Raw genomic sequence first — 27,458 nt, 5'->3', positions numbered from 1 at the left:
CCACAGTTCATCAAGAGTAGTGACTGGCGTATTGTGACGAGCCAGTTGCTCGGCCACCATTGAGCAGACATATTCAGTTGGTGAGAGATCTGGAGAGTATTCTCGCCAGGGCAGCAGTCGAACATTTTCTGTACCCAGAGAGGACCGTACAGGACTTGCAACCTGCGGTCGTGCATTATCCTGCTGAAATGTGGGGTTTCGCAGGGATCGAATGAAGGGTAGAGCCACGGGTCGTAACAAATCTGAAATGTAACGTCCACTGTTGAAAGTGCCGTCAATGCGAACAAGAGGTGACGGAGACGTGTAACCAGTGGCACCCCATACCATCACCCCGGGTGCCAGTATGGCTATGGCGAATACACGCTGCCAATGTGCGTTCACCGCGATGTCGCCAAACACGGATAACACCATCACGATGCTGTAAACAGAACTTGGAATCATCCGAAAAAATTAGGTTTTGCCTGTCGTGCACCCAGGTTCCTCGCTGAGTACACCATCGCAGGCGCTCCTGTCCGTAATGCAGCTTCAAGGGTAACCGCAGCCATGGTCTCCGAGCTGACAGTCCATGCTGCTGCGAACGTCATCGAACTGTTCGTGCAGATGGTTGTTGTGTTGCAAACGTCCCCGTATGTTGACTCAGGAATCGAGACAGGGCTGCACGATCCGTTACAACCATGCGGATAAGATGCACGACGCCTCGACTGGTAGTGATGCGAGGCCGTTGGGATCCAGTACGTTCCTGAATCCACCGATTCCATATTCTGCTAAGAGTCATTCGATCTCGACGAACGCGAGCAGCAATGTCGCGACACGATAAATGGCAATCGTGATAGGCTACAATCCGACTTTTATCAAAGTCGGGAACGTGATGGTGCGCATTTATTCCCCTTGCACGAGGCATCACAACAACGTTTCACCACTCAACGCCGGTCAACTGCTGTTTGAGTATGAGAAACCTTTTGGAAACTTTCCACATGTCAGCACGTTGTCACCACCGGCTCCAAGCTTGCGTGAAAGCTCTGAGAAGCTAATCATTTGCGTATCAAAGCATCTTCTTCTGTCGGTTAAATTTCGAGTCTGTTGCACGTCATCTTTGTCGTGTAGCAATTTTAATGGGCAGTATTGTACATTAACACTGTTGTGACTAGGACAGACATTTGCAGCGTACTGACGACATTCCACTGGTGCCGATCGTAGTCAAATACAACAGCACAACCTCAAGACTAGCATTTCCGTTCAAGCGTGCGTTTTCCGTGATGTATCCACGTTTTTGTCCAAATGTTGCACATTTCTCCGGAACCCAAATTGATCTTGGACAGACTGGCTTCCACCTTTAAGGTATGAGCGGCATATCGGAATTTCCTACAACGCTGTAGCTGTGTGGCCGCGCGGGATTTGCCGAGCGGTCTATGTGCTGCAGTCATGGACTGTGCAGTTGGTCCCGGCAGAGGTTCGACTCCTCCCTCGGGCATGGGTGTGAGTGTGTGTGTTTGTCCTTAGGATAATTTAGGTTTGTAGTGTGTAAGCGTAGGGTCTGATGACCTTGGCAGTTAAGTCCCATAAGATTTCACACACAATTTTTTGTAGCTGTGTGCCAGAAACTGCTTCACATCAATTTATCATGTAAGACTACGTTTAAAGCTGGTACAAACAAATAAAACGTACAGTTAATCCAAATGGAGATAGTGCTTTTCTCTAGACTTTTGTGCTGGTGCTGCAAGTCGTCCAATATACCGGGTGATCAAAAAGTCAGTATAAATTTAAAAAGTTAATAAATCACAGACTAATATTGATAGAGAGCTCCACCGACGCTCTGGACGTCCCGGCTGATCGACAGCAGATAACCTCGTCCCACAACACTGCCGCTCCTCTACATTACTCCGTGGTTTATTAAGTTTTCTAATTTATACTGACTTTTAGATAACCCGGTACTGTAGACTGTACTCGTCGGTCACCTCCAGTTGGTGGGACCCGGTGCTCCACCGACGCTCTGGAGGCGCCTGGCCGATCGACAGCAGATAACCGCGTCCCGCCACACCGCCGCTCCTCTGAACTTGGCGCATCCTGTGGGACGGCGATGCTATCAGTCCACTCCAGCAAAGGCCCGCTGACGTCAGCGGCCCATCTGCTCCGCAGCCAATCCCGCGTCCCGCGCGCCGCTCCCGGCGGGCACCGCTCGTTCCGCATTTATTGGCGGCTCCGGCGTCCTCACAAAGGCGCCTGAGGGGACGGCGCACGTCGCCGCCTTCTGCTTGTTTTGCTGCAGCCGGCGCTTTCGGTGCCGAAGACTTGTTGGTACACGTGTCGAGCCACTGCGATGAGGGGTACAGGCCGGGATCCCACCTCACAAGCCTGAGAAATAGCTGCGACCGGTTGAGAGCAGAGTGAAGTAGAAATGGTGCAACGGCGCCGCAGAACATTTTCGTTCCCTTTGTACATTTGTTGAGGAAAATCGAGTTGCTATTTTCCGAGCGAGTGACATGTGTACACTCGATTCTTTCGTGCCTGATACCAGATGTAATACGAAGACAAAGAGGCGGAGGATGCAATTACACACGCTTCGTTCCACATGTTTTTCAAAACAGTAAACTTGCCATCTCTTCCCAACCTCATTAACAATCGATGATTGACAGTTCCAGATAACCAAGTGAAATAGGCTGAGTAATAACTAAAGCTCACTACCTGAAAATATATGTATATATATATATATATGGTATATAAAAAAGAAACACCCGGTTTGGCAAGTCTATATTTCTGAAACTAATATATACAATGGATTTTGTTTCTTGGTGAATTGGAAACTCAAAAAGTTTTTTTTCATACATTTTCATAGGTGTTCGATGTAGTCATCGCCTCCCCCCCCCCCCCCCCCCCATCCAATTGAGATGCACAATATACTGTGTGTCAAAGCGCTATAGAAATTGTTCCCACACTGCAGCGAGCATCTCTTGAGTTACAGCTTCCACAACTGCTATTACGCAATGTCTCACTTCATTCGCTGTTGTTGGTACCGGAGGCACATAAACAGTCTTTGTATACCCCCCCCCCCCCACACACACAAGAAATAATCACATACAGTCATGTCCGGTAACCATGGAGGCCAGTAATGTAAGGCTGAATCATTTGGTCCAGTGCTACCGATCCGTCGTTCAGTTATCGTTTGATGGAAAAATTCCCGCACTTCCAGATGCCATTGTGGCGGTGCCCCAACCCGTTAGTAAATGAACTCGTTCAAGTCTCTCTCCAACTGTGGGGAAAGACTGTCATGTCCTTACATAGGTGGGAGAGGGAAAAAAGGGGTTACTGGTCAGTCTGCGCTCCCAAACGGTACAGAGCAGAAGGCAGAAGGATAATTCACACTGAAGGCATTTGTTTTCTTCTATCTGAGCCAACTCTGGTACAGGCATTTACTAGAAATGCAGGTGGTGAGACTTGGTAGGGAACAAGTTTTGGAGACTGGTGGACAAACATGGTTTTGAAATAGTTGTTTATTCTAGACAAGACTAATTCAGGGGAGGCTAGTTCTAGGGTTAGCAAAAGCATGAATAACACTGTGAAAACAGAAGCCAGTGCAGAAATCCCAGGAGTGGATGGTAACCACCGTAGCTAACACTAGCAGCATCATAAGGCAACAAATAAGTTGCAAGACAAAAGATGATGAATGTGACACTTTTCACTGAGGCACTCCAAGAGAGAGAGCACACTTACGCGGAGCTAGACCGAGGCTGGTATCGACGGACGTGGATTCGACACACAGATCGTTTGACTAACAACTCTGCCAAAATGTGGAATATAGGGGTTTTAAAGAGTCGCGTTGGGATACTGTTTTTCCCACGTAAGGCCACCCAGCAAATCCCATAGATCTCTTGCAGGTGTCTGCCAATCATGGTTTAGTTAGGTCCACTCTACTGCTCCTAAGGCGGAGATGTTAAGGCACCTTCACTAAGTCAGTGTTTGGTATCAACATTGTTCAGCTGAAAGCTAAACATAACTGCTCTGCCAAATAAGGCTTTCAACATTGTTGTTACACGTTATTTAGCCCCGCCCCTCGGGCTCCCCGGAGTAGGGACTGCTGGGTCAATAGTTGTTAGGTGTTTTCGCTCTCATTCTAACCCTTGTAATTCTACTGACGTTGCTGTTCTCAGGGCTAGTATCAAGCCGGCTTTATATTAGTACGTGCCTGCTGGTTACAAAGTTCTACGGTGACAACCTACCACAGCGTCTAGACGACATATGAAGTTACATGTTAATTCCTTGAGAAGTAACTAACGCCCTGGGACCGCATCTGGGGGCGTTTGCATTTTCGCAAGGCTCTCCCATTACGTTTTACTTCATGTAACAATATCTCTCCTAGTTTCGCCTGCTCTCAGCATCGTCTCTGCTTCCGCGCCTTGAAACGCCTGTTCTCCTTGCTCTCAGCTTCAAGATAACACTACAGTAGCAAGGAATAATCAATATATTACAAGAAATTTCTCAAGCATTTCGAGATGTGTGCTTCCTGTAACAGTGTTCTCGACAAAGAAAAATGAATAATACACCTTATCTCAAATAACAAAATAGTTACGACTTTTTAAAGTCGGACGTTCTTTTTGATGTACCATGTAAAACTCGAGAGTTTGCTCTTTCCAACAGTACTTTGTTGACGCACATATCTCAAATCACATAATGGTTATGATTCCTTTTCTAAATCCGATAGTTCTTTTTTATAAACCCTGCGTACCTGGTGTTTGTCTTACCTAGACACAACTAAATATATCAAAAACGACGGATAGTCGGAAAAAAAAATATTGGAGGTGAAAAGTTAATATTAGTTAAAGGAACATCTGTTCATGCTACAACTGGCTACCTCCTAACCATTTGCCCTTCGTGGGCGGTGCAAACTTTGTATTTTCAAGTAGAAACCTCGCATTGTTATTGCATATTCGAGTTCGACACCAAAAAAGTGGGCACAGTAATCGACAAATATCAAGCTTGCGTATTTTGCAATTAAACCCCTCTCATCTGACGCTACACTTCATTTTTGCAGTAAACATAAACCTAAGTTTTCTAACGGTTGATACTATTGTTCAAACGCTACGTAAGTGTTGCAAAAGTCAATTTACAGCACAAGTACAATGGTTAGACATTGACATTTCTGGGAAATAAGCAACTTGTGTGGTGGTGGTGGTGGTTGGGATGTTTAAGGGGGACTAAACAGCTAAGGTCATCAGTCCCCCGCGAATTGTGTGGTAACGTAGTTTTTTGTCACCTACGGGGATGATTTTGGTGGACCACCAAACCATTTGAATGCTCGATGTCGGTTACCACTCTCGAACGCCGCCATCCAGGTGACTGATTTCTGTTTGTGTTTCCACCCAACACTAGTTCTCACACTTGCCGCTACGCGGCTACCGAAGGAATGCAAACCACAATCATTGTACTAAGGTAAAATGTCCATCAAGTGTTTGTGGCAGGCCCACCTGTCATTGATATTCTCCAAAATCAACCACGCCAGTGGTGAGAGACAAGGGGATTCGCCGAGATAAAGGATCCCGACGGGAAGAGAAGACTGTTATATCCGTGTCGTTGGCTCTGGATCACACTAAATTTGGTTTCTAACCAGACATTGAAACGGCTGCCGTACCTTCCTGTGCAACAAAATTTGCAACATTAAAGTAAATTGCGAACGTAAATATCAATCATTAGAATGCAAAAACTTTCATTTATGTCCAATACCTCTTCGTTAGTCACGTGATCTAACCACCTTATCTTCAGTAATCTATTGTAGCACCACATTTCATAAGTTTCTCTTCTCTTCTTCTCTAGATGTTTATCGCCCATTTTTCACTTTCATACTTACTTTCAGAAAACGCTTCCTAACTCTTAAATTTATATTAGATGTTAAGAAATTTCCCTTCTTCAGAAACGCTTTTCTGGCCATTACCAGTCTACATCTTATATCCTCTCTACTTCGACCATCAGTTTACTCAGAGACAACTAGACAATAGAAAACAATCTGAAAATACTGTCAAATAAATATTAGCCTACTTTTTATTTCTTATTTTTCATTTAATTCTAGGTATCTGTTCCATGTTTGTTCTGTTCCTAGTTTCCAAATCATAAGGTTTATCGAGAATTTGTTCTATGGCACTAACTAAGTGACTAACTATGCACCCAGCTATTGCAAAAGTTAATAACAATTTTTCAAAAGTGTGGACGTTAGCTATGGGTGCACTGAGCCATCTGTGGTCTTATAGCTACAACTCAAGAGGAACTCCACTAACTTCACAACTGTTGAAGGGGGGTAGGACGTCAAACGGGCCGACATGCAGTAGGAGAGGCACCACAGGACATTTTCATTTCAACTATCTATACTTTTACAAATAAATTCATAAAACGTCGTCACAATGATCAAGAAGGATTCAAAATTGACATTCATAGCAGTGGAATTTCAAAAACGTCTCAAAAAATATATTTTTTTTTTGCTCTTGAAATTTCATCATTTTTTCTCCTACTGTTGGGTGCATTTGTTGCTATAGGTCCACTTGTCTTCAAACGTAATAGAGATTCTTTGATTAATTTTGCACAGCATACAAATCACGCATACAGTGTATGAAAGTCTAGAATTTTGCAAATCTGTTAAACCTCTGAAAAAAATTGAGATAATAAACTTTAAAATTTGTGTTTTTTGGAACATGAAGTTTAAAATGTAATAGATCATTCATTTTTTCATAAATTAATCAAATTCTAGAGTTTCATAAATCTATTCGTATCGTGTGTATTCTGTGCAAAATTCATCGAAGAATCCCTGTTAGTTATGAAGAAAAGTGTGCCTGTAGAAACAAATGTAGCCAATAGTAACTCAAAAAATTATGAAATTTCATGTACAAAAAATTATTTTGTTATGTGTTTGAACTTTCACTGGTATTAGTGTAAATCCTGAATCCTTCGTGGTCATTCTGACGAAGATTGATGATTTTATTTGTAAAGCTACAGAGAGTGCAAATTAAAATGTTCTGTGGTGCCTCTCCAGCTCCAAGTCGTTCCGTTTGACGTCCTATCCCCTTTAACTTTCTTTAATCACTGACCAGTGGAAGCGTGTAGTTTGCAGTCCAGCACTGCCGTTTTCATTCGAGTACGTCGTATTGGCTCTCTTCAGAAGAACCAATAAGCAGTCTCGGAAATGAATTCCGCGTGTGCTCCCTAGAAGCAGACGTGCAGCAATCTCATCTCCAACGAAACTACGGAGGAACGAGCAATAACAAAGAGGAGGACACCTCGATTCGGGTCTCCAATTTAAAAAGAAGCGATCACATACGTTGGGAACAGTGCGATAGAAGGGAACAATGGCACGACATACCGCCGGAAATTAATTCTTTGATTTCAGTAGTATATAGTGCAGTCAACAGTTCGATACGGTTCGGACTGTTCGCTTCCGTAATTGCTTTCCCGAAACCGGGACTGCGTATTGACGCCACTAACAAACTTACTTTCTTCTGCTTCTTTATGTGTAATGGCAAATCAGATAAAATAGCCTAAAGGTTGTGACAACGTCATCTGCGCTAGATGAAGTAGATATTTAACATGGCCATACGTGTTACATAGTAACTTTTTTGCAAATTACACTTTGAATATGACTCCTGTGGAAGAATACCTATGACAATACTTCATCTATGTGGGTGACTTTCATTTATACAGAGTGTTCCGGAACGATTCACTCAGATTAATACAGGAGGTAGATAACAACGAAAGAAATACACTAGAGTGTTCCGGAACGATTCACTCAGATTAATACAGGAGGTAGATAACAACGAAAGAAATACACTGAAGCACCAAAGAAACTCGTATAGACATTCGTATTAAAATGCAGAGTTATGTAATCAAGCATAATACAGCACTGATGTCGACAACGCCTATATAAGACCAAAGATGTCTGGCGCAGTTATTAGACCGGTTACTGCTACTACAATGCCAGCTTTCAAGATTTAAGTGAGTTTAAATGTGGTGGTACAGTCAACTCACGAGCGATGGGACACAGCATCTCCGAGGTAGCTACGGAGTGGGGATTTTCCCGTACGACCACTTCACGAGTGTGTCGTGAAAATCAGGAATACGATATAACATCAAATCTCCAACATCGCTATGGCCGGGAAAAGATCCTACAAGAACTAGACCAACGGGGACTGAAGAGAATCTTTCAACGTAACTGCAGTGCAACCCTTCCGCAAATTGCTGCATATTTCAATGAAAATGGAAATGCCGTATGGCTACGGCCTCTCGTCGGGTAGTCCGTTTGCCTGGTGCAAGTCTATCGAGTTGACGCAACTGCAGCGACTTGCCTGTCGATGGGAATGAAATGATGATGATAAGGACATCACAACACCCAGTCCCTGAGCGGAGAAAATCTCCGACCCGGACCCGGGCCGTTAGGCATCACATTCCGTCGAGCTGACCACTCAGCTACAAGGGGCGGATGCAGATTTCAATGCTAGGACATCAACAAGCGTCAGTGTGCGAACCAGGCCCTCTCGTGTACCCTTGATGACGGCACGACACAAAGCCTTACACCTCACCTGGGCCCATTAACACCGAAATTCTACTGTTGATGACTGAAAATATGTTGACCGGTCGGACGAGTCTCGTTTCAAATTGAATTTAGCGGACGGACGTGTACTCGTATGGAGAAAGCCTCATGAATCCATGGACCCTGCATGTCATCAGGGGACTGTTCACGCTGGTGGAGGTTCTGTAATCGTGTGGAGCGTGTGCAGTTTGAGTAATACGGGACCCTTGATACGTCTAGATACGACTCTGACAAGTGACACGTACGGAAACATCCTGTCTGATCACCTGCATCCATTCATGTGCATTGAGCATTCCGACGGACTCGGTCAATTCTAGCAGGACGATGCGAGGTTCCACGCTCCAGAATTGCTACAGAGCGGTTCCAGGAACACTCTTCTGAGTTTAAACACTTCCGGTGTCTACCAAACTTGCCAGATATGAACATTATTGAACATATTTGGGGTGCCTAGCAACGTGCTGTTTAGAAGAAATCTCCATCCCCTCGTACCCTTATGGATTAATGGTCAGCTCTGCAGGATTCATGGTGTCAGTTCTCTCCAGGGTTGGTTCAGACACGAGTCGAGCCCATGCCACGCCGTGTTGCGGCACTTCTGCGTGCTCGCGTGGACCCTACGTGATATTGGGCTGGTGTACCAGTTCCTATGGCTGTTCGGCGTATATTTCTGAAGTCAGTTTCTAATTTTAGTGAACATTTTGTTTGTGGTTTTGACGTATGCTGTTGTGTCAGTGTCTCTGACTGGAAATGTAAAATTCAAAAATGCTCTCTGTACGGATGGTTGGCTGTACTGGTTCACTGTGCCTCTGAATGGCAGAAAAAGGATTTACGTCCAATGTACGTCAGCCGATTTCAGTATTGATATGAGGAATTGTCTGAGAACAACCTTGGGGTATACAGGGATCGGCCTAGGTGCCTTTGTGTCCTGGCCAGGTAGTTCACCTCTCCTAACGTGTCTGGATTTCTTCCTCTGGGAACGAATAAAACAATTGGTGTACAAAACCGATGTGACAGCAGAAGAAGACTTCGTCGCTACAACTGCCGCCGCTGCTAGTAGCATTACGGCCATGACAGGACTCTTCCAACGCACACGGCCGTCGGAAGTCCTTCGATGTACTGTATTTACACAGTGCAGTGGTCGCTCTTTCGAGCAGTTACTGAGATGGCCGCTGTTCTTATTAACATGCTAAACTACCTTCTACGTAAATCAGTTCTTGGACAAGAATCTGCGTTCAAGGACTTTACGTACCTTAGCTAAATATTTGAATTTTGATATTCTCTGCCTCGTGTGTTATTTTGAACGGATAGTTTCGGAACATCCCGTGTAGGTGGAGGATTATGTGGGTTTACACTATGTCAGCGGCTGAATAAGTAAGATACAAGTTTTACGCGCTGGGGTGCATGATTTTGACTGTTGACTGCTACTGTCCTATAGGATATAGTAGATTTAAATGAGACAATGCTCAGGTCATTGCATAAGGAGATCAGGCACGAAGAGTATAATGTGAGTTGTCTTCTTTGGGAAGCAAAATAACTGATGACGGTCAAAATAAAGAGGATATAAAATGAAGTTTGGGTACAGGATGAAGGTATTTCTGATAAGAGAAATTTGTTAGCCCTTAATATAGAGTTAAGCTTTAATAACTCTTTTCTGAAGCTACTTTCCTGGATTGTATTCTTGTACGGAAGCGAATCGCGTATGATAACCAGTTTAGACTGGAAAATCATAGTATAAAAGAATGTTGAAAATTTGAGGGATAGATTGAAGGCCTAATGAGGAGGTATGGAATCGAATTGCAGAATGGAATAAATTTTGGGCATCACCTGACCACCTCGGCTTATACTATCTCTTTTAAACAAATTTAAGTAAAGAAACTACACGAAATAACTTTGTTACCTGTTGAATTTAACATAATTGAAAGTATTAAATGCCATATACTGAATCTTACTTACAGTTATTCTCGTAAAAAATAGGAGAACAGTGAGTGCTTGTAGTTAGCGTAGAAATTTCTTCTTCTCGCTAGTAGTATAGTGTACGGCATAAGATGCCCTACTTTAGTTTTAATGAGGTAGCGGTTGTACAGCTTTCTGGTGAAACCAATTTTCTACTCGTCGGTGAAGCTACAACTTTTGGTGAAACTTGAAACCTCATGTAAAGTCATCACTCCCTCTCTATACAGTGATCGGAAATCGTCCATGTCCTGTTACAGCCCAATTATTGGGAACTGAATGATAGGTCGTCAAGTACATTTAACTAATCAATTCAGAAAATTTTACACAGTCTTCTTCCAAATAAAATTGACCGTGTCTGCAAGTTCACGCTATCAATACAGTTTGCATTAATCCGGACGATGTACCAGACCTCTTGATATCTTGTAATAAGCAATCGAGGTTTCGATGAAAATACTGACAAGCACGTTGCTTTTGCATATAAATCATTTTGTACTCTACAGACAACACTTACCATACCTGAATTAGAACAAATGTTGATAATACTAAAATGCTCTTGAGTTCAAAATTTCCTCAATGGCGGTTTACACCAATGTTTTCATTTTGCAGAGGCTCGCTCTCTAACAAATTGGTTCAAATCCCCGGTGACTTTTACAGAAGTCTCCCGTGCATTCCGGCATGCTATTAACATTAGTCATTCACAGAACAATACTGTGCGTGTAAGAGCACTGAGAGCACTCACAGGCGTTTCTCTTCGATTGTTAGCTGTGAGGAAACGAAACAAAAATATGTATGAAAATAAGACGTTGAAGCTGTTCGTTAAAATGGAAGGTCGTTGCAGCTGTTCGTGTAACTGAAGTTGACTGGCTGAGAGTAATGGTATACTATAGGTTGATATGAACCATACAGAAACATGGTGCAATCGTAATTTAAGGATGGAGGTAACTATGGGATGAAAAGATTTATAGAGGAAGACCGAGCGATGGATACACTAACCAGGTTCAAATGGGTGTTTATACTCATTCCGAGATGAAGAGAACTACAGACAGCTGACTCGCATTGTGAGCTACATTGTCCTGTCACATTAACGTTACCATCCCTCAGAAGTCTCAAAAGGCACCTTAGGCTGCGCGGACGAGCAGGTAGAAAGTCATATGGGTTCTGAAAGATTTTTCGTTGGAGGTCCCATGGCACGAACAGCCCACTCGAGCTGTTACGTCATGGACACATGTGCCAAATACTCTGAGCTCGCAGTCTCACTTCCCGTTGACGTACAATCATGAAATTTGGCAACTTTCTTCCTATGATGATGAAAAGCTGGACTTTCAACAGCTGGGGCGTCAATAAATTCGTTCTTCCGTGTTTTCGTGGCGTGCGACTCACGTTTCAACTCAGAGTCCCTACTGAAATCGGAGGAGAGCATTTGCTCTCCTTCTTCGTCTACTGGCCTTCTGATTTGAGGCGTTTTCTAGACAGCGAGATTAATCATTGTGAAGAGTGATTGATTTATTTTTGGAAATTTGCTGGCAAAGCTTATAGAGAGCAGCCTGTCTAAATATTTTGGCTGGACAGATGTTCGATAGTATCGGGAACTAGCATGTGGGTATAGGTATGACTGTGCCACTAATGGTTGTCATACCTACATTCAAATGATTGTCAACTTTTTTCACATGAGCGCTGCGAAGACCAAATGATGCGCAATGTTGTACTGCAGAGTACATCAAACCAAGGGATACTCAGCGAAGAATTGATGTATTTCAACCTGCTAGGTTCCTCACGAGGATCACTCGTTTTTGTACCCTCTTATCTGTGATAGTAGGGTGTTTATCATACTTTAGAGTTCTGTCTAATTCGACTCCTAGTTATTTTGATTTATCGCTGTGTTTGTCTACGCCGAGAAGACCGAACCGTGGGTGATTTTCTCTGATGCTAGGCGATTAGACAGGTGGAAAAGATATGCACTGTCAAGTCATATTAAGGTGAACATCGGTAAAAACCCAGCGAACCGTTGCGAGAGGATCAGAAAGAAAGACAATGAGATTCTGGAAGGTACCGACACGCACGTAGAGCCATGCCGACTGCAATGCCCTGGACAGCTGATCTAGAATTCTCAGTTGACGATCCATGCCCCGAACAGACCGATCAAGGTCGTCCCACAAAATCTCGACTGTGCTTAAACCTGGAGAGTTTCTTCGCCGGAGATGTGCGCGATATCCATGTGAATCCTCTTCTAACCACGCATGAACATTGCTCGCTGTGTGACACGGTGTATTGTCCTGCTGATAGATTCCATCGTCTCTAGGTATTGCAAAATAAACTGCGTGTACCGGTGGACATGGTCCCCAAGATTAGGTGCATATTTGTGTTTATCCATTGTGCCTTCCAGAATAACGAGGCCACCCAGGAAGTCCATTCCAGCTTGGACCCTTTCAAGAATAGATGCAGCGAGTCTGCTTTCAGACGTTTCACCTCGTACACGCCACGACGATCTGTTTGATGGGACATGAAATGTAATATGAAAATGCCACTTGTCGCAATTGAGTAGACGACCAGTTACGGTACTGGCGTGCAAATTCTGGCGTGCAAATTCCAATCTTGTCGCCGATGAACATCAATCAGCATGGGTGCCTGAACCAAGCGCCTGCTGCGTACGTCCATATGTATCAGCGATCGTGGAACAGTAGCTGAGGAGACACTGTTGCAGATCCTTCGCCCATTTCGGCGATCAGTTGGTTAACAGCTACGTTTCTACTCACCCTTACACATGTGCGCAGCCGTCGTTCGTCGCTGTCATCAATAGTTCTTGATGCACCAAAATTACGTCGGCGCCGTTTCTGGATAACTCCATTTTGCCATGCACGGTATACTTTACCGACGACGGCACAGTAACAGTCTATAATCTTAACCGCTTTTGGGATACATCCACACTTTTTCAGAAGCCCAATGATCATGGCCTTTGGGACTTTTGACAATTCTCTCCGTTTGTGGATTACGACAACGACTGCACTGCTTTCCGCGTCCTTCCGACGTGCATTACACAAACACTCCCGCTGGTGTAACGATCTGCCTTCTGTGAGTGATAATTGCACACTAACGTCGAACGTAGTTAATGGTCAAATTAATGTGCCTGGATCGTGTACTACGGTTTTAGTAACGAGTCTGACGGAGTAGAAATATCTGTATTAGCACAATTTCGTAAGATTTACTAGAGCACTATTATCACATTCAGACATGTGCTGGTCGTGGAATTTCTCGTATTTAATCGGGTAGCTGGACCCAGTTCACTAAATTGTTAGTCGTGCCAACCTTCCGTTTCTGAAAACTTCAATAATAATATAATTGGAGCTCAGGTGAAATAGTCATCAGCGCGGCCTAATACACATATTCCCAGAAACACGCAATGGATAATTGACTGAACTGTATATTTGCGTACCTAAACATGAATATGATTATAAAAACTTAAAATTTCAATGAGTAACTACATATTGCAACGAATAATTGTATTGCCAGATATGTGAGTAGCTGTAAGACTTGTCAAGTAACAGAACCTAGTCTGCTGCCCTCGACAGCAAGTGTTCGTCAGAGACAAGGGTGTCGTAGGTCCGCTGTTATTTTCTATACATAAATGATCTGGCGCAGACGGTAAGTACGAGACTGGGGTTCTTTGCTGATGAAACTGTAGTGCATTGAAGTGTCGTCATAGGGTAACTGTAGGAAGAGTCTAGAAGACGTAGACTAAATTTATATTTAGTGTGATCAATGTCAGCTTGCGCTAAATGTAGAAAAATGTAAGTTAATGCAGATGGCTAGGGGAAAAAACCACAACGTTCGAACAGAGCATTAATAATGTGCTGCTAGACACAATCACGTCGTTTAAATATCTAGGCATTACGTTGCGAAGTAGTATGAAATGGAATAAGTAGACAAGCGAATGGTCGACTTAGGTTTATTGGGAGACAGCGCATATAGGACACTAGTGTCACCAACTGTTGAGTACTATTCGAGTCTCTAGGATCGAAACCACGTTGGATGAAAAGGAGAGATCGAAGTAATTCAGAGGCGAGCTGCTAGATTTCTTAGCGGTAGGTCCTGTAAAGACGCAACTACTGTGGAGATGCTTCGGGAACTGAGATCGGAAAGGGAAGGTGACGTTTCATCCGAGGAGCACTATTGAGAAAATTTAGAGAACCGGCATTTGAGGTTAACTGAGATTAACGATTCTACTGTCGCTGTCGTACATTTCGCGTAAGGACCACGAAGATTTCTGAGATTATAGCTAGTACTGAGGCATTAAGTCAATGAAAGTACAGTGTATCCTCTGCCAAGCACCATACGATGGCTTGCGGAATATATATGTAGACGTAGATGTAGAATTTCGCTCACTGTTCTTTAAATTAATGGCACAATGCACAGCAGCGTAAATCAGCAGATCAATACAATTCAGTATTATCATTCAAATATACTCATCAGATAAACGTCCTGTTTAGGAACAAAACTGAAACAGATATTCTGATAGTTTTTATATGCACGAGAGGCAGCTCGCATTCCCTAGCTATCTTTAAATAGTGTTTCTGTCATTTTTAATAGTTACTAATAAACTCTTTCAACTACTATAAATGGGTCAGTCTTGTACTTATACAATATAATAACTGATTATTATATATAGTTAAAATCAAACCTTCATGAAATGATGTTGACCTCAGGATGCTCCTTTCCCTTAGACCCATGCTCAGGCTGCCGTCACAGCGCACACTGGTATCACTAGGCACATCTTTCCACAGCGAGTCGAACAGTACTAGCTGGTGCGTTGCTTTACCAAAATACTTTTCAGATAAGTAAATTCTACGTTTAAACCCGCAAGCATCTTAGTTCTGCAGCTCAACCACACTTTGCTCATAACGCCCTATTTACTAGGAGGGAATAAAAATAGACGCATGCGTCGGCGATATGACGGGCTGTGACACCGATAAAATCTTCATCTATAAATCTGGATGCACTCCGGTCTGTAGCGTTCTACGTCTATGACACTCTTGCAAAATTTCTAATGTCGTCCATTAGATCGTGATCGATGTTTTCTCCTGCGTCTCAGTAACCTTGAAAGGAAAATATTTGTCTAGTATCCATTTGCTTGGCTACATGTTCCGCCTAAAACGATTTCATTTGGCAACATTCATAATCACGTTTGTCTCACCACCCTGTTCCATGTTACGTCTGTTCAAGTAGTTCGCAACATGCTACTCTACATGACTTGCTCCTTACTCGTAAATTTTAGGAAAGCTTCCGCATTTAAAATCAGCTTCACATAGTCGTTAGTCAACAGTGATTGAATGCACTGATTACAAAATTACTCTTTCAGGCCTATTGGGATGTCTGTTCGACTTGCCAAAATACCTTTCACTTTTGTTCTGCAGTCCATACAGTCGTAGCAGTCATTAGTACTCTAAAAGTGGTCAGTACTATTGGGAACAAGTTTACTGATTTAGAAAATAGCCAATTATGTGCCAGAGTTCTGAGACAGTTTTCGTAGTCTCCTCTGGCCAAGACACATAATTACTGTCGAAAAAAAGGAATATGTATCTGAAGCATTACTAGTTAAAATTATGACACAAGATTTCAGTCTACTATAGTAATGTTAACAAAAGCTAGAAACCGAACGATTTACTACGATGAATGGGTGACATACAATCGAATGTAGAAACAATTATTCAGATGTCTAATGTAACAGTTGTTTCGTTGACTTATTATTTCTTCGAAAACGTAGATCCTGGCCACAGGGAACCTGCTATATGACTTAATTCAACGATCAGCTGTGATACCATTATCAGCTGGTCAGCTGAATCATACTAACAAAATATAGCAAAGCGCTGGTATTATGTGTACAAAGTTGTGCATGAATGATTCATCATTTAATAAAAAAAGGCACAGTCTTTTAAGTCAATACAGTCAAAAGACAGGCCCCTGCGGCGTTTTATGTCACGTATTGTCATACTACCAAATTTACTCACACAAGCCGCCGAGTACTTTCCGTTGACGTAGAATCATATTTGGTAAATAAGTATTGTTTTATAGTACAAGTAAAGGTAAAAATTCAGAAAATTTTAAAAATATATCATAAAAACTATCTCTTTGCCATTAGAACTTGCATTACATTATTCATCCATCAAATGCATAACAGGGTACTATTATTCCAAGCGAACTTAAAATGTAAGCTTAAGTCATGTTTTAGTAAGCAAATAAAAATATTTAAATATTCTCTTTCTACATATGTAAGGTGGGATCTCCTGGTACCTTTGTTTTGTACATCAGAGGTAGTTTCAGATCCCTGGGATGGATTAGCTTGGTTCAAATAGCTCTGAGCACTATGGGACCTAACTTCTGTGGTCATCAGTCCCTTAGAACTTAGAACTACTTAAACCTATCCAACCAAAGGACATCACACTCATCCATGTCTGAGGCAGGATTCGAACCTGCGACCGTAGCGGTCACGCGTTCCAGACTGTAGCGCCTAGAACGGCTCGCCCACTTGGGCCGGCTGTATTAACTAATTATATACGTAACTACTTTAAGATTAAAGGAGACCACTCACCGAAAATCAGAAGCTTTGAATTGTCGATAGCCACACTCAAAAGGGAAAAAACCTGCTAACTTTTGTAGTTGTCCTTCGACGAGCTAGAGGAAAATACACTACCACACACACCCACACACCCTACACGATGCCGGCTAGTCTAGCAGTACGCTGGCAAGTTTTCCGTCCTTTGTTTGTGCTTCTACTTCTCCATGAATCGTTTCCGTGACTCATAAAGCATTTATATTCTGCAAGAAATTCCGTACAACATATGCACGTAACTAAGTTTGTACGGGATGCTCAGAGTGCGAATCCTGGTCGCCCTTGTCCAACTTTGCTCATAAATGTTGATATGGGCGCTGGGGGGTGAATCTGATGCAGCACACTGTTTAGTCAAAGTACCTGTTTATCTTCTCGAGACTACGTCGCTGACCTTAACAGGAATCAGCTAGCAGCAAGGTGCAATGGAGAGACAATTTGTCCGTAACAGACTACAAGAAAAAAAAGAAGAGAGAGCGTTCAAATGTGTGTGAAATCTTATGGGATTTAACTGCTAAAGTTTCTAAGTTCACACTACTTAACCTAAATTATCCTAAGGATAAACACACACACCCATGCCCGAGGGAGGACTCGAACCTCCGCCGCGACCAGCCGCACAGTAACAGACTACACTCAGGTTCCTAGCAAACGGTGCCCTCTGTAGAAATGCGATGAAATTAGACATCACATAAAAGGCTACATTCAGAACGTTTCAGCAGCGTGCGCCATTTTCAAGTTGGAGCTGTAGACCATTAATACCTGTTAATAAATTGTTCTAGCTGGCGGGGAGCATTACTAAGACAGCACCCACACTAGGTTCGCATTCCCGAATGCGCCGATGGGAGAATGGAGCGCCCTACGACTCGTAGTAGCAACAGCGTCGCTGATGGTCTCTTCTTCTGCTTGCAGACTCGCGACCTGCGGACGAGGCGGAGGTGGAGGACGTGAGCAGCGGCCTGCGCGGTCCCTACTTCGACACCTCGGCGTCTCGCAACGTGACAGCGCTGGTCGGGAAGACGGCCTACCTCAACTGCCGCGTGCGCAATCTGGGCAACAGGACGGTGAGTCGGCGTCTATTATGTGTCACATACTTACTTTGCATTAGTCAGTTGCGCTCCCTAGACCCCATGGAGCAGTATCTGCAACGTGAAAAGAGACCAGTGATACTCCTCTTAACCCTACATCTACATGGATACTCTGCAAATCACATTTAAGTGCCTGGCAGAGGGTTCATCTAACCACCAGAGCGCGAAAGAATGAATACTTATATATTTCCGTACGAGCTCTTATTTCCCATATTTTATCTTTGTGCTCGTTAATCCCTATGTAAGTCGGTATCAACACAGTATTTTCGCATTTGGCGGAGAAAGTTAGTGATTGGAATTTCGTGAAAAGATTCCGTTGCAACGAAAAACGCCTTTCTTTTAATGATATCCATCCCAAATCTTGTATCATTTCTGTGACACTCTGTCCCATATTTCGCGATAATACAACACGTGCTGCTTTTCTTTGAATTTTTTCGATGTACTCAGTCAGACCTATCTGGTAAGGATCCCACATCGCGCAACAGTATCCTAAAAGAGGACGGACAAGCGTAGTTAGACAGTTACTTTAGTAAGTCTGTTACATTTTCTAAGTGTCCTGCCAATGAAACGCAGTCTTAGGTTAGCCTTCCCCCCAACATATTCATTGTGTTCGTTCCAATTTCGTAATTTCGTAATTATAATACCTAGGTATTTAGTTGAATTTACGGCTTTTAAATTAGACTGATTTTTTGTGTAACCTAAGTTTAGCGCGTTCCTTTAGCACTCATGTGGATGACCTCACACTTTTCGTTATTTAAGGTCAACTGCCACTTTTCACAGCATTCCGATATACCTTCTAAATCGTTTTGCACTTTGTTTTGATCTTCTGATGACTTTATTAGTCGGTAAACGATAGCGTCATCTGCAAACAATCGAAGACGGCTGTTCAGATTGTCTCCCAAATCGTTTATATAGATAAGGAACAGCAAAGGGCATATAGCACTACCTTGGGGAACGCCAGAAATTATTTCTGTTTTACTCGATGAATTTCCGTCAATTACAACGAACTCTGACCTCCCTGGCATGATGTCACAGATCAGACGATATACTATATGCACGCAGTTTCACTACGAGCCACTTGTGTGTTACAGTGTGAAAAGGCTTGCGGAAATCCAGAAATACGGAATCGATCTGAAATCCTTTGTCAATAGCACTAAGCACTTCATGTGAGTAAAGAGGTAGTTGTGTTTCACAAGAACGTTTTTTTCTAAATCCATGTTGACTGTATGTCAATAGACCGTTTCCTTCGAGGTAATTCATTACGTTCGAACACAATATATGTTCTAAGATCCTGCTCATTATGGACGTTACGATATCATCCTGTAATTTAGCCTATTACTCCTACTACCTTTCTGGAGTATTGGTGTGACCTGTGCAACTTTCCAGTCCTACTTGGATCGAATACAGTAAAATAGCTTCACGAGGGGTTAGTGTGTAAAAACTGTAATAACTGAAGCACGACTGTTTGGAAAAGGCGGATTTCATGTATCGCAGAATTTCTCCTTGCTAAGGTATGTCGCCTATTTTATCACAGACAATCTGTCTCGCATCGCCTCTTTCTGTTACAGTGTGGAATCTTTGCTAAAACGACACTGTATGAGGCATGTTCAGAGAGTAAGTGTACTACATTCTAATGTTTTTATAAGGAAGTGTGTGAAAAAAAAGCAGGTTACTGTTGTAGACGTGTTGACTATTTTCCATATAATCGCTATCCCGTTCATTGCATGTCAAGAGCCGTAGCACAAACTTCGTTCTCCAGCCACCTCCTTTTCCCACTTTAGAACCTCTGTTTGCATCTGCTCCTTGGTTGAAAATTTAATTCCAATCATGTGTTCCTTCAGGCTGGTGAAAAGACGATAGTAGGAAGGCCCCAAGTGTCGAGAATATTGGAGGTGGTTCAAAACATGCCAACTAGATGAGTCCAAGAGCGCCTTGGTAGTGTGTGAGGACAGGCATTGTGAACCAACAAGCACTCTCCTCTCAGTAGCGTTCCCCTCCTTTTGTTGTGAATGCTCCTTTTGGGTTTTTTAATGGTCTCTCAGTATGTTAGTGCTTTGGTGGTCTCCCTGGGGCAAAAATACCGCCAAATTGATGCCTTTTTGCTCCCAAAACACCGACTTCAAGATTTATTGCCAGGTATTGTTGGTTTAGAATTTTTTGGCCACTAGGGGATTGGTATGACGCCACTGTGACGACTGTTGTTTTGTCTCAGCCGTGTGACGAGCGGCATGCATTTCATCTCCAATCACAACAGAGCTCAGAAATCCTCACCTTCCAGTTCAAGTCGCTCAAGGTTCAAATTGCTTTGAGCACTACGGGCTTAACATCTGAGGTCATCGGTACCCTAGAACTTAGAACTACTTAAACCTAACTAACCAAAGGACATCACACACATCCATGCCGGAGGCAGGATTCAAACCTGCGACCGAGGCACCAAGAACCTCTCGGCACAGCGGCATGCCGTCGGTCAAGGAACTCGATGGCACAACTGTCCCGATTTTTGTCGTTCTGCTCTGTCAGCTCTTTTGGAACCCGTCATGCGTACAGTTTCCAGTATCCCAGCGTTTCTCTGAGTGTCTCGTATAAGACAGATCTAGAGACCTGTGGAAGCATCGCCCAAAATTTCATCCCCTCTCAATATGCAGTGATCACGAACAGTTTCGATTTTTTTTCACCAACTCATCAGGCGAAATGGGAAAGACTTCCACCATTTTGTTTGTCAGGAACATTGGTTCTACCTCCTCTAAACTCCGTACACCATTTGAAACAACCGCTCTCTTCGTAATACCTTCGCCGTAAATCGTTCTACAAACAGGAAGCTGCTCGCACTTACCGAGATTTCTTACCGACATCTTTCACGCAACCGGACACTAATACGTGAGCTGCTTACATACTACCGTGTTCCTGTGATGCTCACTCTAGATCAGGTGCCCCCCCCCCTTCCCGCCAACACCCCCCCCCCCCCGGCCCCCCACTACCATTCACTGTTGCCAACCCGCAAAGAAAAAAAAGAACAGAATGTTACGGTCACAGCACACAAACTTTCTGAAGCCTGTGTAGTCGCTAAAGGTGAGCTTTGACTCGCTCTGACCAATCAGAACGCAGGCGGCAGAATTCGTTCCTTTTCCACCACGCTGTGCCAGAGAAAGGCGCTTCTTCCCTATTGCTCGTCCGCCAGGTCAGCAAGTTGTATCAGACACTTTTGTAGACATTAGCTTAGTGAGTGTACGAACCCATACGACCATCAAACACCGTCATTATGCTGAGACAGCCGCCAGGTGTGAGCATAGCAGTGGGTTTCACATGACTGGCAACTACGGCATAAATCCGGTAAAACTGAACCTCTTTCGCTTTTTTCTGTGTGCAACTTTGAGAGCATGTGATGATCTGAAACCGTCTCACCACTAGGCACCTATAAACTCAAGTGTCTTAAAAGTAGCTTGCTGCATTCTCGACAAAGTCTTCAGAGGATATGTAATACTATTTCTTCTGTGAATATCAGTTGTTCTTCGGACGGAATCTGAGATATTCTTACTCGATGTTTATTTATCGCCACTGTAGCGAAGTTGTATATGTATTATTTTAGTAAATTAATACTGCTTATCTTCTGCATTCAGATTTCGTGAGTTACTTAAGTCATAACTTCTCCTGCTGTTACCGATTCCAGCCACGTGTATTTACACTCCGTACTGGAATCCTCATGTAGTTTCACGACGTGGTGTGCTGTTTACATTTGTGTAGGACTTCATTAAGGCCTGTATTGAACATGCTTTCCTTATTAGAATTACTTCTTTTATGAATTAGGCAAGCTGACGCGGATGCAATTACTCTGAGGTTTCCTGGTGCTTTGACTACGTAATTGCGAATAACTGCATTCGCCACACAGTCTCAATGATTGTAGGTCATTAGGCAAAGTAGTTAACAGGTAACAAGGACATTTGTCCTCGTGAAAATTGGATCTCGAAGGTGCGGCTTATCATACTTGTTAGTTGCATCTGCTTAACAGTTTCACGCAAGTGTTCAGAGTTTATTTGTGTTACTCTTCATTGCGCTCTGCACGAGCTTGACGTCTCCTACCATTAGTAGAAAGGTCATAGCGTGTTATCATTGGGTGTCATTCACTTTTTGGGAATAAATTTCAAGGCGTAAAGAGTGTTCATCATTTTGTATAGTCGAGACAGGAGGACGGCTTGCGCATTATTAAATTAACTCTTATTGAATTGACATTACTTACATTATTAATAATATTCAGTTTGAAAGATCACTTTTAATTTCACTTTATACTACACTACATTACCCACAAAATATATCCCATGCTCTGGCGAACTGCTAAATGTATGTGTACACGCTCAAATGTCTTTTTTCACCACCAATGTTAAGCCATTTATTTCTTTGTAAAACTTGTTTATGGTTCCGTGACTATACTCACGCTTTGCAGCTTATTTTTCAGAAAATAAAAAAAGTATTCCAAAATTTACCGTCATATATTCACAGTACTATTTTAAGATGATTCCCTGAAATATTCGAACAAAGAATTACACTGGAAAAACAAAACCATCACTATAACGCTAGCGCTTCTGTTATACTAATAATGGTGTTGTGATTTCATTGGTTAATGATATGATTCTCATTAAGATTGAAATAATGTATTTAAGAAGACCAAAATAAAAAAATACAGAACTGAGTATTTACCTTAACCCACCGTCCAACGTCCAAACGGTCGCCTCAGACTAAGGTAAATCACTTTCCAGAATGTATTAATCTTCAGTTCGCTACTTCTAAACTTACCTTTCGTTTACGCTTCATTGAGGCTATGCGTGCTAGCAATGAATTAAATTGCCAACAGTAAAATCCCTTCCATCTGATTTTGTTAGGTAATAATTCCATCTATTGGTTTTCTGGGAAGTGATTGCATATCTCAGTGTTTCGTTACTATGCCTTGTCGCTTTAAATTAGAAAGAAAACCAAAATACAAAGTAAGCTTCACTATTGTGCTTCAAATTATGATTACAGGATAACGTGTATCCTGAAATATGCTTCTCATACAACACATAGACCCATGGAATGAAGTAATAATGGTATGTCACTTCACCTTTAAGTGAAGGGAAGTGACTTATTCTGCGCAGCGCGTTAACAATGGGCATAAGTAAATAGCTCACTGAATTGCATGAAAATCCTAAGCTGTAATAAACATACGAAATCACATGAATTGAATGTAAGTAAGCTAGTAGCCAAGTTACGTGCGTTGGCTACGCTTGGCTCTTACCGTTACCACAATGTTCATAATCTGAAATCCGAAAATTCAGTAACGAATACCAAACACAGTTCATGCAAAGTAATGGAGTGCCAATTCCCTCCACGACAGCAGTTACTGCACCCTCATTTCTCTGGAAACATGAAGAGAAATACACTGAAGCCCCAACAAAATGGGCACAGGCATGCATATTCAAATACAGAGATATGTAAACAGGAAGAATACGGCGCTGGGATCGGCAGCGTCCATATAAGACCAGAAGTGTCTGACACAGTTGTTAGGTCGGTTACTGCTGCTAGAACGGCAGGTTATCAAGATTTCAGTGAGTTTGAACGTGGTGTTATATTCGGCGCACGAGCGATGGGACACAGCATCTTCGAGGTAGCGATGAAGTGCGCATTATCCCGTACGACCATTTCACAACTGTACCGTGAATATCAGGAATCCGGTAAACCATAAAATATCCGATATCGCTGCTGCTGGGAAAAGATCTTAGAAGAGGAGAACCAACGACGACTGAAGGGAATAATTCGACGTGACAGAACTGCAACCTTTCCGCAATTTGCAGTATATTTCAGAGTTGGGCCATCAACAAATGTCAGATTGCGAACCATTCAACGAAACATCGTCGATATGGATTTTCGGAACCGAAGGCCTACTCGTATACCCTTGACGACTGCACGACACAAGGCTTTAGGCCTCGTATGTCCCGTCACCACCGACACTGAACTGTTGATGACTGTAAACATGTTGCCTGGTCAAAAGAGTCTCGTTTCAAGTTGTATCGAGTGGATGGACGTGTACTGGTAAAGAGACAACCTCATGAATTCATGGACCCTGCATCTCAGGAGAGCCTGTTCAATCTGGTGGAGGCTTTGTAGTGGTGGGAGGCGTGTGGAGTTGAAGCGACGTGGGAGCCCTGATCCTCCAGATACGACTCTGACAGATGAATATGTTACCATCCTGTCCTCTCGTCTGCATCGATTTATGTCCACTGTGCATTCCAACGGACTTGGGAATATCCAGCAGGACAATGCGACATTCCACACTTCCAGAATTGCTACACAGTTGCTCCAGGAACCCGCTTCTGAGTTTAAAAAATTCCGATGGCTACCAAACTCCTCAGATATGAACATTATTGAGCATATCAGGGATACCTTGCAACGTGCTGTTCAGAAGAGTTCTCCACCCCCTCGAACTCTTACGGATTTATGGACAGCCCTATAGGATTAATGGTGTAAGTTACCTCCAACACGACTTCAGACATTCACAGATCCATGGCAACGTCTCATTGTGGCCCTTCTGCGTGCTCGTTGGGGCCCTGCACGATATTAGGCAGGAGTATCAGTTTCTTTGGCTCTTCTATGTGTGTGAGAAGTGTTTCACTGAGTGTGCTCCTGAGGTATTAACGTTGCTTGTAACAATAACTGAAAGAAAAGTTACCTCTTTGAAGTGAGATGGAACAGGCGATATAGTTCTGAGACGTGGGACTTAGGGAAAGCAGGAAACGTGGGGACGAGGCCTAATCAATTACCGTTGGTTGCACAGGAAACACATACATTTTATTAAAAAAATTCTCAACAATCATTTTTTAAAGATTTTACTACACTTGCGCCTAAAAGCCTTATTAGAAGAATTGCACGTTATTGTCGGCTGTAGGCCACAGCAATGTTACACACAAGCAACGGCTGAAGGTCTGATTAAATGATTCAAAATTGTTCGTCGGCTGAAGGCAAGAAGCAGTTTCAAAAATACACAACGACTAAAGGCTGAATTACAAATAAGGTCGGCAGCTACACTTTAAAAAACTAAAACCCTTCCTAATAAACTAAGTAACTTGTAACAAGCTATAGTGACGGCTGCAGGCCTTATTAAGGGAAAATTTAAAATGGTTTGTCGGCTGAAGGACAGAAGCAGTGTTAAAAAGAATTAACGACTGAAGGCTGGAATAACAAGTGGGGATCGCAATAACGTGTTTCAAAATTATTGTAAATTTTAAACAGTTATGAGAAATGTTCAAATGTGAGTGAAATCTTATGGGACTTAACTGCTAAGGCCATCAATCCCTACTCTTACACACTACTTAACCTAATGTATCCTAAGGACAAACACACACAAGCGTGCCCGAGGGAAGACTCGAACCCCCACCCGGACCAGCAGCAGTTATGAAAACTTGTCCAAATAAGACGTAGTGATCCACAGACAGTGTTCCCTGGATCTACCTGAGAAGGGTGAGTACAGCTGTGTAAGCGGTGAGACAGGCAGCCAAGAGCTGTACTCATATAACAGGATGGCACTTCAGACTAAGTGTAGGTTAAGCGCGGGCCGATCGAACTATCCACCTCGCTGCTTCGTGCAAAGACGAACTGATATCCGTTTGCCACTCCTCACCAAATCCAGTACACAGACAGCATTAAAATAACTGCTCATTCAAAAATACAATATACGCTCGGATCCGGGGAAAACAAAACAAAATGGCTCTGAGCACTTAGAACTACTTAAACCTAACTAACCTAAGGACGTCACACACATCCATGCCCGAGGCAGGATTCGAACCTGCGACCGTAGCAGTTGCGCGTTTCAACACTGTAGCGCCTAGAACCGCTCGGTCACCATGGCCGGCTCCGGGAAAATAATTCCACCAACAAGTCACAATAATAAATCACGTCACTGAGAAGAAACACGGGCGAATTATAAGTCGGCACAAACACAGAGAAGCCAGAAGCGTTCGGAAGACGAAATGCACGTCGTCCGCTGCGACGACCGACCTAACGACAAACCACTCAAGTGAGGCACGGGGGAGATCCCAGTATAAATCGTCGACTGACAAAGTATTGCCATGACGTCACTTCGACCGGTGGACACACACACACACACACACACACACACACACACACACACAGAGTTAAAAGTTGCACTACTCGAACATCACGGTCTATTCAACTAAAACCAGCTTAATCCGGCCCTTTGCGTGGTCGTGCACTCTCGCGACCACATCCTTCCGTCGGACAGTGAATGTGTGTCGCCAGAGGTCGGGCGAGTACTGGCTGTCCGGACCTCACCGCTGCTCGGTCCCAACTCCCCTCGATCGACACACCACGACCCGGAAATACTAGAGACCGCTCCGAAGACGGTACCACAGTACGCACTGTCGGTGTGTGCTAGTGCTGAGGTGATCAAACGTAGTGGAGCCACTGACCACACTAAGAAAACGAGACGCCACTATCGCTATCACAAGATGCCAAGCTGTGAACGGCATGAACGAGAGCCGTATACGGCTCAGTTCATTGCCGGTGCCTCATCTTAATACGCTCAAGAGAACGCTGAATTTTAAGTGATGACAGGGAATCACCGACAAACCTAAGATTCATTCAGCTAAGAAAATAAAGTATTGCATCTAATGCAAGAATAAAGCGTGCACGATGCACGCAAAATCTGTGCATAAAATATGGTACAGCACGTCACTACACGCGAGATATCTGAACAAATGAAAATCCATACGCGTTAGACAGTAAAGAAAACATTTCACTCAATGGATTTTTATGAATTCGAAAGCCATACTTATCAGATGGGTTAGTGTAATCCGCATATTCTACCGCCTTTCGAAGGATGCTCATTTCAGAAGGCCACAAACGTACTGTGTCAGCATAGAAAGTGATCGCTGAAGTTCTTCATATACACTACTGGACATTAAAATTGCTACACCAATAAGAAATGCAGATGATACTTCCTGGCACATGATAAACGGGTATTCATTGGACAAATATAGATTATACTAGCACTGACATGTGATTACATTTTCACGCAATTTGGGTGCATAGATCCTGACAAATCAGTACCCAGAACAACCACCTCTAGCCGTAATAACGGCCTTGATACGCGCGGTTATTGAGTCAACCAGAGCTTGGATGGCGTCTATAGGTGCAGGTGTCCCTGCAGCTTCGATACCACAGTTTATCAACAGAAGTGACTAGCGTATTGTGATGAGCCAGTTGCTCTGCCACC

At 43.2% G+C, this 27,458-nt stretch overlaps 1 protein-coding gene across 1 annotated transcript in view; it reads left to right on the top strand.

Annotated features, from left to right (window-relative positions):
• The window catches only part of LOC126267104 (zwei Ig domain protein zig-8-like), a 437,751-nt gene that overhangs the window by 227,069 nt on the left and 183,224 nt on the right, over positions 1-27,458 (top strand). The window contains exon 2 of the mRNA XM_049972001.1: positions 18,024-18,175. Within this exon, the coding sequence (XP_049827958.1) occupies positions 18,024-18,175 (152 nt within the window). The remainder of the gene's footprint in view (positions 1-18,023; positions 18,176-27,458) is intronic.

Source organism: Schistocerca gregaria, chromosome 4 (assembly GCF_023897955.1).
Source record: "Schistocerca gregaria isolate iqSchGreg1 chromosome 4, iqSchGreg1.2, whole genome shotgun sequence".
Taxonomy (NCBI): Eukaryota; Metazoa; Arthropoda; class Insecta; order Orthoptera; family Acrididae; genus Schistocerca; species Schistocerca gregaria.
The sequence above is the reverse complement of the archived record's forward strand: the minus strand, read 5'-3'. Positions and strand labels throughout refer to the sequence as shown.